Raw genomic sequence first — 15,963 nt, 5'->3', positions numbered from 1 at the left:
ATAGAAGAGAGGATTTCTTTCAAACTTTTATTGCACAGTTAAACCCACTCTGCAGTGTTTTTAATATAATCCACTCTGCTTTTTATCCCATCTGTAAAGGTGTAAGGCAAGAGGTGACCCAGAACCAGCCATTCATTGGATCTCTCCTGAGGGAAAGCTGGTATCGAACTCCTCCAGAACTTTGGTGTACAACAATGGCACACTAGACATCCTGATCAGTACTGTAAAAGACACCGGCTCATTCACCTGCATTTCATCCAACCCTGCCGGTGAAGCCCACCAAACAGTAGACCTGGTTATTATAAAACTTCCCCATATCTCAAACAACACCAATAACATCCAGGAGCCCGACCCAGGATCATCAGACATCTCCACCTCAACCCGAGGGGGAGCCAATGGGAGCAACGTGACGGGTGATGTTAAGGGTGGGGTGGATAAGAGGGTGGTCACCGCTGAAGCTACATCATCTACAGCTCTGATCAAGTTCAACTTCCAGAGGAATATTCCAGGCATTAGAATGTTCCAGATTCAGTACAATGGGAGCCAGGATGACTCGCTCGTCTACAGGTAAGACTCAAACCCAAATGTGAGATGAAGATGACGCAAAACTGAGGCAATATGAATAATTTATGCAGTGGAAATATTAGTTCACACTCATGAAGTAATAATTCATGTGCAAAATTACTTATGCATTTTCTGAAATTAGGACAGTATGTTGGTTTAAGGTCCCAGGTTCACTTTTTTTGTGGCGTTTGCATGGGCTACCCTCCAGGTGCTCTGGCATCCTCCCACTTCCATGCAGGTTAGGTGAATTAGAAACTTTAAATTAACCATAGTAGAGTGTGAATGTGTTTCTGGACTACGCTCCAGTACAAACCCAACCAACAACTATTCAATGCAAGCAGTGAACACTGCTGGCACCAAAGCTCATTCCTGAAGAGCACCAGAATTCATCAGGAAAACTCACGATCTGCCACCGCTCTATACATCACTCACAATACCTCTGTACAGGTCAGCTATTCGGCACTTTAACCTTTCCCATAATCCCCCTGCGCTTCCCAGAATGCGCCGCAGCACCAGCAAAGTTCCAGTGTTTCAAAGCCATGGAAACAATTGCTCGTGAGCTTTCGGTTCATGGACAATTGGCTCTACTCCATACTACTAATAGCATGAGCTCGCTACAGATCACACTTGAGGGAACAGGTGGTCAACAGGTTTTAGAAGATATGGCCAGAAGTTCATAGGTTCAATCCGCTGAACACCCAAAATAGGTTTGGGAAAGTGAATATAAAGCACTTGTCTCATTCTCATTAGTATGTCGTTAACGTGCCCTGGAGCCAGGTTATTAATCCACAAATTGCTTCCACTGTGCATTTGAGCACATTGCATATCAGCACTCGTGTGTGTGTGTGTGTGTGTGTGCCGTGTGTCACTGTAAAGTCCAGTTAGTAGATAAAATATAAGTGCAATTTCTAAGTTTTGTTTAAGTGCAATTAGTAGATAAAATATAAGTGCAATTAATGAATAAACATAAAGGAAGTTGAAAATTGCAATATTCATTTTAATGTGACTTTTGTGTTTCTGTGTTATTTCACAGCTCTGCTGTCTTTAGAAAGCAGATTGATTTCCAATCAACATTTCAGTCTGCACAAAGCAGAAGGCCATCAATTTCAGCTTTTTCCACTACCCAAACAAGACAAGATAGGGAGGGTGTGTGTGTGTGTGTGTGTGTGGGGGGGGGGGGGGGGGGGGGGGGTAAAATGGGAGAATGAGAACAGAAAAACAGCCAGTAAAGGCACGCAAGTGGCATCGGGTGACAGCACAGAAAGAGAGCAATGAGTGAAAACTAGTCCCATTTTCACAGACCAAAAAAGACAGTTACTCTTCAGTGTGTCCAATGAGAGCTTATTGATCTGACGGGCATTGGCATTTCTGGTCTGTACTCCCTCGCTGCTCAACATAATGCTGTCTCGCAGACCGCCGGTGAGGGCGGGACGGGGCGACTTTGCGCTGGATGCAGACCTCTGGAGCGGGATGAATGTGACGGTTTAAAGCTTTCACAGGCGGACCAGCGTGCTCATGTGAAAAGTCAAAGTGGTGACATATGACTGTGTGTGTGTGTGTGTGTGTGTGTGTGTGTGTGTGTGTGTGTGTGTGTCCATTGGGAAACACAACCCTCCTTCCACTTGGAGGTCAGGGTACAGAGCAGCACGGCTGGAGCTGATGAGATCCAGTGTCGTGCTGATGGGCAAATGCTGATTATATTCCTGTGATAGATGGTTATGACTTAAAAACTGAAACTCTGCATGTACAAAGGCAGAGAGACACATCTGCAAAGTCCAAACATTCTGAGATTTGCATAAAGATGAATAAGAGTGTTGCAAGTTTCTAGCTTAATTTCTGCTCTGTTCCCACATGGAGTCCTCTGGAGAAATGCTGACACCCCTATATTTTAGGTTAACATTTTAAAATATGTCACGCGCATTGCAGAGTGTTCGCATGAACAGCTACAGCGCACACCAAAGCCTCCCCTCTCTGACTCGGACCATAATATAATACATTTGATTCCTTCATATAAATCAGTCTTCAAATCATGTAAACCTGTACATCAGACCGTTAATGTCTGGACAGATGATTCAATTAAGGTACTAAAAGGATGTTTCTTGTGTACAGACTGGTCCATATTTCACACTTTAGAGCTTGATGAGGCCACAGACACGGTTACAGACTGTGAAATTCTGCGTTGATAATGTGGTAGCTAAGAAGGATGTCATCATCTATCCTAACAACAAGCTCTATATGACTAAAGAAATCAAAGAGTGCATAAAGAGGGAAAAGCAAGCGTTTCGTAATAAAGACGGAGTAAGTCTGATAGAAATTCAAAAGGAACTGAAACAGCTCTTAACTAAAGCAAGAGAACGATACTGACAAATAATGGAACAAAGCCTCTTAACTTCAAATACTAAAAACTCTGGGAGACAATGAAACTAGCTGCTAATATGAATCCTATAAAAAAGCAAATTATTACTTTGGATGAACAGTAAAGATCAAATGAGTTGAATGATTTCTATTTGAGATTTGACAAATAACTTTTCTCAGGAGTGTGATAGAGTGATGCAGTCAATACCACCGACTGGCTGGAAGTGGATCCACCTACTGTCCAGTGTCTTCTCCGTACTGTGAGAACTGGTAAATCCACTGGCCCTGATGGACTGCTGGCTTTTCTGCTCAAAAGCTGTGCAGAGGAACTGACACCAGCATGGTGTTCTATATTTCAGCATTCATTAGACACCAGTACTGTCCCAGCTCTATGGAAGAGGTCTATTATAATACCAGTGCCCAAAAAGCCTTGTGCTACAGAAAACAATGACTTTCGCTCTGTAGCCTTGACCTCAATTATTGCAAAATCTTTTGAAAGATTAGTTTTGTCACTGCTTAAAACAGAAGTACAGCCCATGTTAGATGCATGTCAGTTTACCTGTAAGCATGAGCGTAGTACTGCTATTTTATGCATGTTGCACCTTCTTTGTAAGTATTTGGAAGGAATAAAAACTTATGTTTGCACTTTATTTATTGATTTTAGCTCAGCTTTTAATACTGTGCAACTCCACCTACTTTTTAGGAAATTGAAGGACATGGGGTTATGACTACAAAACCTTTTTTCAAAACTTTCATTTTCCTGATGTTGCATTTGATGAACTTTTACCCATAGATCACTTTTTTGAAGTTTATTTCATTGGATCATGAAAAAACCTCCTGCACCTAGCACCACATCACTTTTAAAAATACACGAGTTTACACAATACTATTTAAAAATAACATAACAAGAAAAGAATTAACAAGTATCAAGGAATAACAAGAAAATATATACAAATAAATATTGCTAAAATATATTATTAAACAATAATTAAAAGAAATAAAAAATAAAGGTAAAATAGATGATGGGGGAGGTGATGATCTCGTGGTTAAGGTGTTGGGCTTGAGTCCAGAAGATCATGGTTTCGAATCCCCACCTGACTGGAAAATCACTAAGGGCCCTTGGGCAAGGCCTTTAATCCCCTATTGCTCCCAGTGTGTAGTGAGCACCTTGTATGGCAGCACCCTGACATTAGGGTGAATGTGAGGCATAATTGTAAAGTGCTTTGAGCGTCTGATGCAGATGGAAAAGTGCTATATAAATGCAGTCCATTTATACGTGGTGTGTCCATAAAGTAACGGTCCTTTTTATTTTTTAAAAACTATATGGATTTCATTCATATGTTTTTACGTCAGACATGCTTGAACCCTCGTGCGCATGCGTGAGTTTTTCCACGCCTGTCAGTGACGTCATTCGCCTGTGAGCACGCCTTGGGAAGGAGTGGTCCCGCACCCTCGTCAGATTTTCATTGTCTGGAAATGGCGGAATGAAAAGGACTTTTTTTCCATCAGAATTTTTTCAGAAGCTGTTAGAGACTGGCACCTGGAAACCATTCGAAAAATTTATCTGGCTTTTGGTGAAAATTTTCCGGGCTTCACAGAGAATAAGGACTTTAACTATAGCTTTAAGGACCCCTTTAAAGATGGTCGGTGCGCCGCGCTCCGAGCTGCAACGTCACAGCACAAACCACTGGATCATTTCTAAGCTGATGGCTCTGTGGATACGAGACCACACGACGATACGTGAGCACACGACGGTCTCGTATCCACAGAGCCATCAGCTTAGAAATGATCCAGTGGTTTGTGCCGCGACGTCGCAGCTCGGAGCGCAGCACACCGACCGTCCTTAAAGGGGTCCTTAAAGCTGTAGTTAAAGTCCTTATTCTCTGTGAAGCCCGGAAAATTTTCACTGAAAGCCAGATAAATTTTTCGAATGGTTTCTTCTGAAAAAATTCTGATGGAAAAAGTCCTTTTCATTCCACCATTTCCAGACAATGAAAATCCGATAAGGGGGCGGGACCACTCCTTCCACAAGGCGTGCTCACAGGCGAATGATGTCACCGACAGGCGTGGAAAAACTCACGCATGAGCACGAGGGTTCAAACATGTCTGACGTAAAAACATATGAATGAAATCCATATAGTTTTTGAAAAAAATAAAAAGGACCGTTACTTTATGGACAGACCTTGTAGATAAACATGAACATGCCACTCAACAAAGTCTGCTGCCAAACTGGTGTCTAAACACTCTTTGTCAACCAGAAAAGTGTCACAGGTGCTTCAAAGTCTGGCTGAAGATGGAGTTAGTGTCACAACCCCATCACAGTCTGTTATCTGGCGTCGAACAATCAGAGATGCAGAACAAGTTAAGAACCGCCTCATGGAACTGATCTGTGAAGAGAAATTTTGTTTGCATTTTGATGGTAAGAAAATTGACAATAAGGAGTACCAAGTTGTGTACTTGAAAAATGACAGAAGAACATTACAACTTGGCATTTTGGCTTGTGACAGTAGAACCACTGCAGACATCTATATACCAAGATAGGACCTGCTTGATGAGTACAATGCATGGAACAGTATTCAGATGATCATCTCTGACACAACAGCAGTCAATACTGGTCGCAAAAATGGTGTTGTAGCCAGGTTTCAGAGAACATTTCGACACAAGGGATTCGATGAACCTCAATACATCGTCTGCCAGCACCACATTCTTGATCTTGTTCTGCGACATGTATTGGACTTCTTTTTTTCTATACGGTCACGGTCACCTAACATTAACTACGAGTTTATTGATGAGATTTTGGAACAGTATGATGATTTGCAAAGTGCACACATGGGCACAGAAGTGATACCAGAATATGAGAACCTTGGCTGGAGACATGATTTTAAATTCCTTTTTGAGCTTTGTGAAGCATACAAGTTTTACAAAATGGAGGAAAAATGGCCTCACATCAAATGGCACAAACTGCCTTCACTTCACAGTGCCAGGTGGAACTCACGAGAAATTTTAGCACTTATTGCATTTTTCCTTCTTCCAAAGTGGCGAGAACAGCTGAGGATAACTTTCGATTTCATTGAGATCGATAGATGGATCAGTGCAGCATCTGCAGTGATGCGGTCGCTGTATTGGACCGTCGTGGTGAAGAGAGAGCTGAGTAGGGGGCAAAGCTCTCGATTTACCGATCGATCTACGTTCCAATCCTCACCTATGGTCATGAGATTTGGCTCATGACCGAAAGAACAAGATCGTGAGTACAAGCAGGCGAGATGAGTTTCCTCCGCAGGGTGGCTGGGCGCTCCCTTAGAGATAGGGTGAGGAGCTCGGAGTAGAGCCGCTGCTCCTCCACATCGAAAGGAGTCAGTTGAGGTGGCTCGGGCATCTTTTCCAGATGCCCCCTGGACGCCTCGCTGGAGAGGTGTTCCGGGCACATCCCACTGGGAGGAGGCCCCGGGGAAGACCCAGGACACGCTGGAGGGACTACATCTCTCGGCTGGCTTGGGAACGTCTTGGGGTTCCCCCGGAGGAGCTGGAGGAGGTGTGTGTGGATCGGGAGGTCTGGGCGGCTTTGCTTGAGCTGCTGCCCCCGCGACCCGACTCTGGATAAAGCGGAAGAAAATGGATGAATGGATGGATGCAACTACATGGTCATGGGCCTGGTTTTCTAACCAACACTATTCAGAGACAGATTATGAAGTCCTGCTGTCATCAATATCCAAACCTAAGAGTCCCAAAGCTGTGAAATGCTTCTCTACTCATAGTAGCTGAGAGAGCTGTAAGGTTGATGGAGGAGGTTTGTTCTATTTGCAAAACAGACAAATATCTTAGCAGCAAATTTGTTAACACTAATACACAAATCTGAAACACTATTAAAAACACGACAAATGCTATATGTACTCATTTTCATGTATTCCTCATGTGTATTGTATGTAAAACTGACATGTTATAATAAAGAGTGTTTGAGCCGCTAGGTGTTTTAATGTGAAATATGAAACTGTCTTAGGTGCGGGTGGTTTTTTTCAAGGTCTGGCAAAACCAAAGTCATTTTTGTGAGTTTTAGGTAAACGTCATCATTTATAACCCCAGGCTAATAAATTTGAGATTTGTCATAACCCTAACATGTATGTTAATGTAATTCTTATAAAATGGTTTTATTCTTTTTTTAACTAACTGATTTTAAATGTGTCAAAAACACAAGAGATGGTTTTTGAGCCAAGGCAAGTGACAACACACAAGCCAGTAGTCATTTCAGACCAAACTATAAATCAGGTGGCAACATATAAATATCTAGGGGTCCATATTGATAATTTGCTAAACTGGAAATCACACATTGATAATTTGTGCAACAAACTGCAGCAAAGAATGTATTTTTTGAGACGACTGAGGCTTTATGGTGTTAGCAGTCAGATCATGCTAATCTTTTACAAAGCTATCTTAGAGAGCATAATTAGATATGGAATCACTGCCTGGTTTGGTAACCTTACAGTTCAACTTAAAACTAGGTTGTCTAACATGCACAAAACAGCAATGAAAATACTCTCAACAAAAATATAAATGCAACACTTTTGGTTTTGCTCCCATTTTGTATGAGATGAACTCAAAGATCTAAAACTTTTTCCACATACACATTATCACCATTTCCCTCAAATATTGTTCACAAACCAGTCTAAATCTGTGATAGTGAGCACTTCTCCTTTGCTGAGATAATCCATCCCACCTCACAGGTGTGCCATATCAAGATGCTGTTTAGACACCATGATTAGTGCACAGGTGTGCCTTAGACTGCCCACAATCCGTGTTGATAACCATTTGTAAAATCCAGGTGGCTTTTGATGGCTTTCAGTGGAGTGAGTATATGAGAAATTGTTTAACAGCTGGACATGTTCCGACTTGTCCTTAAGGCTTCCAACAGAGGTGTTTTTCCTGTGGCGGAGCGTTGCAGCGGCTGCGAGCCGACACTGCAATCCGTCTGCACGTCTTTCATTAAAAAAATCTCCTTTAACAGTGGAATATCCGGATAAAATGCTGAAACCGACTTCTCCTGAAACTACTCTGTTCTCTCACGACATCCTGGATCAATGGAGCCTGAAATGTGGAGGTTTTCAGCTTGAAACAGGCTGACGACGGCGCCTGGGACCGCTGCGCGACGTCTCGCACCGTGGGAAGTCCTTAAAGTGACAGTATCGCCTCAAAATCTCTCATCAGCCATTAAAACTTTCACCGAAAACCAGCTTAATTTTTAGAACCGTGTCCACTTCGATGTGTCTCACAGGTTTAGAAAAAATTTTGATCAAACAAAGTGCCAGTCTCTCAGCAACTTCTCAGACAAAGGAATTCCAACGAGGGGCTAGACGACTCCTCCCACAAGGAGTGCTCACAGGCGAATGACGTCACCGACAGGCGTGGAAAAACTCACGCATTCGCACAAGGGTTCAAGCATGTCTGACGTAAAAACATATGAATGAAATCCATATAGTTTTTGAAAAAAATAAAAAGGACCTATACTTTATTGACAGACCTCGTATATGCTTTTGTTGTGTTTTATAAGTGTCATAAAGGTTTACAAACAAAAATAAGAAAGAAAAAAGTAAAGCAGAAAATCATTTTCCACACATTTATTCAAAACATACAGCAAACTATAATAAAGAACTGTTTTTACACTTTATAAATGTAATTTGAGGTCTTGTGTGAAAGACTGTACAACAAAGGTTCAAACAATAAACACAAATGCACATTTTGAACAATATATACAAAATGGTCTATGGGTTTTTTCTTTGTCTTCATGGTAAAAGCAACAGAGGTATCCAGTAGCATTCACATGCAAACTAGTGAAGCAATCCTGATAGTTACACACTGTTTGAGCACGTGAGATTGTCATCAGAGGCTCTCTGTCTGCGTTCAGCGATCGCTGTGCATAATGGCGCAGGGAGCATTTTGAGCCCAATAGTATGTACTCATTGGAGCACCCAGGGGGCTCTTCAAATGGGCCAACTAGTAACATATCACTCCTGAAAACAATATTTGGCTTTTCACGTAAGGTGAATCTGCCCTACGATTGGATTTTGTAAAACCACGTGACGGTGAACCAATTCCGATTTGACACTCACATTGCGCACATCATCACACAGCTTCTATGATGAGTACAAAGATGGCCAATGGCTGGCTCGAAAGTCTGTGGAGTTACCTTTTCAGCAAAAAAAAAAAAAGTAAGTTTCTATCTCATATCATCAAAAAGTTATTTATAATTTAGTAAAGCTTGGTCTTAACCATCGTATACGATGACGTCAGCCCCAGAGGGTTAACCACATAAAATTCACATTTCACTGAAACTTTAACACTTGTTCTTCTACAGAGTTAAACTACATAATTGTTCCTAACTCTGGCTGTTCTCAAACTTTTATTTTGGGCATCTTTGAAGATGGTATTTCTGTCAAACCAAAATTGAGATTGAGCAAGCTAAAGTGCAGGTACAGTATGAAAACCGTATATTAAGTATCAAATAGCATCATATCTGGACTCATATCCATAAAATTTGACATTTTCTAGTATATTAAGACAAAGTTGGAAATTTTACTTTTATATCTATGTTCTTGATGACTGAAATAAAATTGTTGCTTGCAATCCATAACCTCAGTGCATCTCGCACATCTGACATTGCTAACATACATGTAGACATTATTACAAGGAACTGAAGTTGATCACTCCAGTGGTGTCACAAATAAAGATCAGTAATACACTACATCAGAAAAAAGTTTGAGTACATGGACAATGGAAATGCAGTGAACCTCACCTTTACTTTGACTTTGATTCTACTGCAGACAGTATGACCCCAAGATGTTTTATGTGGTCATTTTCATTTCATTTCTTACTACACACCCATTCCTGCATTTAAGGATTTATGCAAAGCTCAGGTTTCCCATGTGCCTTTGGGCTAATGAAATTCTTTTGAAAAAAATTCTCCTTTGTACCACTTCATCAAAAGTTGCACTTTGCACAGTTTCTCCAGCCACAAACACAGAAGCCTATAACTCCTTCATATGTAGTTGTCTTGATGGCTTCCCACGCTAGTAGTCTGTGAGCCAGTCATCATTTTTGACCTAATCGATACCACATAAAGTGACAAAATGATAGAATCCAGCCTGAGTGTACCATGGCCTACATCAAAACATATGATAACCATCCCAGGGTTGTAGCTGTAGCCAGCTAGGGGTCAATGAATACCGAAAACCTGCTTGGCCCATGGACTATAGTCTAAGTATGTTCTCACAATTTCTGAGAAATGTCTACTTGACACAGATTTACCGCACAGTACATAGTGTTTGGGTTTAACGATTCATTATTCAGTGACTTGTTCAGTGAAATGTTGATGTATCCATCCCCAGACTTGTTTCAAGAAAGCTGGTTGTAAAAGTGATGATTTATTCCTTCTGTTTAGAAAAAAATGCCAGTTTCAACTTTTTTTTTTTTTTTTTTTTTTGGAATGTGTTGCAAGCCTTAAATGCAGAAATAGATGTATAAAACAAAATAAACTGATTGTACAAAACATGAGATAACTTGGATTTATACAGTCTGCAATGAAACAGAAGTGAGAGGAAATGTGAGGATCACTGCTTGTTTGTTTGTTTTTACTTTTTTTATTTTCCATTTCATGTCAGCTTTTCTGAATTTGGGGTTATAGGTACATGGAGATCAAGGTATTTATTGTGTCACCAATAAAATCACATATAATTCACACAGTGTGTATTAAATTCTTTGTTAGTACTTATCACTTTGACATAAAACACATACACAAGTGTAAGTTGAACATATGCCAAGAAAAGTTTGTTCGAGTGGAAGGAAGATTTGAAAATCGAGAATTTGTGCAGCCACCTTGTTTCATCGCTATTTTTTTTTATTCCGGTGTTGTTGAGATGCGGTTGATCTACATGTTACTTTCTTTGCAAGCCTTTAAATCTACAATTTACTTGTAATGCTCTTCTGCAATGGCAGAATTCTAAAATAAATAATTTAAACATCTACCACCATCACTGCCTCATTATTAAACTTTGAGTCAAAACCACAATAGACCAGATACTCTATTAAAATATGACTTTATTTTGACATTTTCTAAATCCCTGAAATTCATCAATGAAAGCAAATCCAACCACTCTCACTCTGTCCTACTCTTTACTGGCTCTGCTTGTTGTTTTCCTGTTCTTTTTTTTTCAGCATTGCTCTTTCAGCAGTTGTTTTCCACTCGAGCAGATCCGTCATGCTACAGGGGCTGGTTGCCATTTGCAAAAAAGGAAGGGTGGGGAGAAGGCAAATTGTGTGGGAAGCATTTTTTTAATGGGTTACACAACAGGGGTTTGTGAATAAGTCCAGGCTTTTAAAACATGTTCTCACTCTAACTAGCAGAAGTACTTCATCCTTGTCAATGGTCCCTGGGGACTCGGTATAACACGTAGCTCAGCTGTGCTTAAGGCGTGAAAAACATCCGCCTTTATCCTACAGTAATGTGCCAATTCTGACTTTATGGCACCATCAATCAATCAATCAATCAATTTTTTTTTATATAGCGCCAAATCACAACAAACAGTTGCCCCAAGGCGCTTTATATTGTAAGGCAAGGCCATACAATAATTATGTAAAACCCCAACGGTCAAAATGACCCCCTGTGAGCAAGCACTTGGCTACAGTGGGAAGGAAAAACTCCCTTTTAACAGGAAGAAACCTCCAGCAGAACCAGGCTCAGGGAGGGGCAGTCTTCTGCTGGGACTGGTTGGGGCTGAGGGAGAGAACCAGGAAAAAGACATGCTGTGGAGGGGAGCAGAGATCAATCACTAATGATTAAATGCAGAGTGGTGCATACAGAGCAAAAAGAGAAATAAACACTCAGTGCATCATGGGAACCCCCTAGCAGTCTACGTCTATAGCAGCATAACTAAGGGATGGTTCAGGGTCACCTGATCCAGCCCTAACTATAAGCTTTAGCAAAAAGGAAAGTTTTAAGCCTAATCTTAAAAGTAGAGAGGGTGTCTGTCTCCCTGATCTGAATTGGGAGCTGGTTCCACAGGAGAGGAGCCTGAAAGCTGAAGGCTCTGCCTCCCATTCTACTCTTACAAACCCTAGGAACTACAAGTAAGCCTGCAGTCTGAGAACGAAGCGCTCTATTGGGGTGATATGGTACTACGAGGTCCCTAAGATAAGATGGGACCTGATTATTCAAAACCTTATAAGTAAGAAGAAGAATTTTAAATTCTATTCTAGAATTAACAGGAAGCCAATGAAGAGAGGCTAATATGGGTGAGATATGCTCTCTCCTTCTTCACCATAAATGTATAGGCAGGCTATCGTTACAATGTTATTGTTGTAAGTAGTCTGTGGGGTTTTAAATGTGGCCAAGTCATACAAACTACCACAGCAATAAGGATGATTCTGCTGAACTATTGGAATACCACTGGAGGAATGGAGGTGCGATGGGAGGCAGAAAAGGAATTATTGACAATGATTGGATAGGAGACAAACAACATAAATGAGAGATTTGATATGACAGCTAAATATGATGAGTGGAAGAAGGAAATGGTAAATGGACTGCATTTATATAACGCTTTTCCATTTGCATCAGACGCTCAAAGCGCTTTACAAATAATGCCTCACATTTACCTTGGTGTGAGTGTGCTGCCATACAAGGTACTCACTACACACCGGGAGCAACTAGGGGATTAAGGACCTTGCCCAAGGGCCGTAAGTGATTTTCCGATCAAGCAGGGATTTGAACTGAAGATCCTCTGGTCTCAAGCCCAACGCTTTAACCACTAGACCATCACCTCCCCTAAAGGAAGGAATGACTACTCAAAGAAATGTACAAAGAGTAAACACAGGTTTTAGACACCCTATAGAATGTTGATTAAAATATATATTTTCATTTACTTTTTTCCATTCACCAGAATGGGGGGAAAAGGGATTTGAAAGCAATGTGATAACACTAAAAATTAGCAGCTCCCCAGATTGTTTTTACTCAACATTTAAGGTTGTATTTTCTAAGGTATACACGTGTGATTAAAAAAACTGTCAAGATCAGTAAGGCAACCACCATTTGTATTGTGACAGTACTTGGCTATTTAGGTGGACGAGTGCCACGCCCATCTTATAGCTGTGACATCCACTGTGATACCATTACGACACTGCAAAACACCAACCCAGCAAGAATCAACATGAGTTATTACAAGGTCAGTATGAAACATCCTGAATATGATAATATACTACATTTTGTGATGGTGTCATGAACTAATAGATTAAATCTCTTTTTGTGATGCCATTACGAACTTGGCGTGAGATCGGGTTGGGTATGCTAAGTGTTTTCATCATTATTGCATATTGCCATGATTATGACTGACTGCCACTGCAGTCTTGGCTGGTGGGCTTCGTGTTGCTTTTGTGACTACACCTTTCTGATTTGTCACCATTTATTTTGGTCTCATATTGCCAAAATCACATTACCAAGCAAGATTGTTTCAAGGACTCTCAAGATTAGGAAGATGCAAAAAATCATCATAATGATGTGACGCATCAAGACAGATGATAATTGTAAACATTTTATAATTTCTTGTGGTACATCATGGACCTTCTCAGCCCAGGATGATGCAGTAGAGCTTAGGATGATGTGGTGTCCAACATCAGCAAGCAACACGTTCTCATGGCATTTTGCATGACGTATGAAAAGTGCCTTTTGCATGTTCAGAAACATGCATTAGCATTTTGGATGAAGTTACAATCACAGTATATTAGTCTCTGTGGGGGTTTGTGTTTGGTGGGATTTTTTTGTTTGTGTTTTTTTTTTTGGTAATAAAAAATCTGACATTTCTTGTTCTGTGTTGTCATTACCGCCTGCTGGTTGATAATTACATAGGACATGTGCATTACTTACCATGTTTCATGAAGATAACCTGCAACAAGACATCAACGGGACTCATGAATTTGGCTAGTTCATCACGTATTGTCAAACACTCTGTATCCATCCATGCATTTTCTATATCTCCTTACTCCAGTTAAGGATCATCAGGGAGACTGGAGCCTATTCCAGCAGTCACAGGGTGAGAGGCAGGGTACACCCTGGACAGGATGCCAGTCTGTTGCAGGGCCACATATAGACAAATACATTCGCAACCTACGGACAACTTATTTAAAAATTTCCAATTCGCCTAATCTGCATGTCTTTGGATGTTGGAAGACCATGCAAACTCCACACAGAAAGGCCATAAGAGGGAAGCAATCCTATGACTTTCTTTCTGTGAAGCAACAGTGATGTGTTAAGTATTATGAAGGTGGAAAATCCCATTAACAACCACAGACCTCTCAAAAAGTCATTACACCTCGGTTTGTTCCACTCGTCCTGATGGTTAAATCCTGTTTGTCCAATAGTATGTGATCACAGCCAGATGCTGTGGAAAGGATAGACCAATGTCATGGTGCAGTAAAGACGGCTGTGTGGAGGACGGGTGCAGCCAGCCGCGGCTTTAAGGAACGATGTGACTGAGTCGGCTAACCAAAGGAACAGAGAGGAGCCGCACACATCGCTCTGCACAGAGCTGCTTATTGTGCTGAAATGTCTTCCCAGCAGCTGGGACATCCTTTGTCACATGGCACTTGGACACAAACGCTCTGCTGTGTGTGTCGACACTGCAGCACGAATAAGATCCTGCAAAGCGTGAAGTCTTTTTTTTCCTTGTTGTTTTTAAGAGTACAAAATGGCAAGAATGGGCTGGTGGCTTTGATTCTGAAGGTCCCACTGAATCCTTCCCCCTGTATTTGCCGATTTGCTTAGATTGAATTTCACCATTAAATCAATGCATGCTCTCCCACAATGGTTAGCACTTCAGTCGCTTTCATGGCTTTTTTTCAGTGAGTTAGAATGGAGGAAGCAGTGCAGCAGAAAGGTCGTTTTCGCCTAAGATATTCCATCACCAAAGCCATTTGATCTGCTGCAAGGAGTTTGTTACTTTTAAGTGGAATAAAATCCACTACAATCATTTCAAATTACTTTCCGTTTCATGATTTTCACCACATTTTTACTGTGAAAAGAGTTGCTACATCAGAGCTTGTTAAATCCACGTGTCGTCCTCAAACACTTCTAAATTTACTGTCCGTGACAGGTGAGGGAAGGGAAAAGACCAATGACATCAATTTAATTCATTTACACAGCGCACAATCACAGGAAAAATTACACCAAAGTGTGGCACCAGCGAGGTTTAAACTTGGACCACCACATGAGCAAACTACAGAGCCTCCAAAGGGACATGAAAAAAAATAATACTTTTGCAAGATCTTGGGATCCTCACACAAGAGGACGTATGGGTAACTCATATGAAGAGAGACCAGGTTGGTAGAAAATGTACTCAATGTAGTTTTGCAAACTCTCACAAAAACTTTTTTTTCCCTTTAGGGGATCCTTAGCAAACACATCAGTGACAAACTTTTTTTTAATTATTGATCTCCTTAGTTCCTTAGTAATAATGGATTAACTGGATCTAATATTCTCAAGCTACTGATAGCTGCTAAAAGTGCTAATGTCATCAGCATAAAAAATTAAACAATGCAAAAAATTGTCTCGACAGAAATACCGATCCCCCATCTTCAATCCGATGCAATATGGTGCACGTGTAATTGCTAGTTTCCACCTGAAACCACTGACTTACCAATTGCAGTCCAGTTATTGAGAATCTGCTCTTCACTTTTTGGATGGCTTTTGAGCCATTGGCCATCATGACCACTGGACTCTTTATGTTGATGGGTAGCTGCAACATTTATGTCATTGCATGCTTGAGAAATCTTTGTTGTTTTATTTGTTTTTGTCATTGTTAATATGGCGCAAGTAGACGGATCTAATATTCTCAAGCTACTGATAGGTGCTAAAAGCACTAATGCCATCAGCATAAAAAAAATTAAACAATGCAAAAAAACTGACTCGACTGAAATACTGGAGCACCGAATTCTAAGATGATCCATTAGGACAATTACTCACACAACAAGCCAAATAGATTAAGATATGTGTTATAAAATAATGACAGG

General features: G+C 40.8%; 1 protein-coding gene across 1 annotated transcript in view; it reads left to right on the top strand.

The window, feature by feature from the left end:
- The window catches only part of LOC117532116 (leucine-rich repeat and fibronectin type-III domain-containing protein 5-like), a 250,846-nt gene that overhangs the window by 220,725 nt on the left and 14,158 nt on the right, over window positions 1-15,963 (top strand). The window contains exon 8 of the mRNA XM_034195372.1: window positions 100-567. Coding sequence (XP_034051263.1) covers window positions 100-567 — 468 coding nt within the window. The remainder of the gene's footprint in view (window positions 1-99; window positions 568-15,963) is intronic.

Source organism: Thalassophryne amazonica, chromosome 19 (assembly GCF_902500255.1).
Source record: "Thalassophryne amazonica chromosome 19, fThaAma1.1, whole genome shotgun sequence".
In the NCBI taxonomy this organism is placed as follows: domain Eukaryota; kingdom Metazoa; phylum Chordata; class Actinopteri; order Batrachoidiformes; family Batrachoididae; genus Thalassophryne; species Thalassophryne amazonica.
This window is presented reverse-complemented; position numbering and strand designations above follow the sequence as displayed.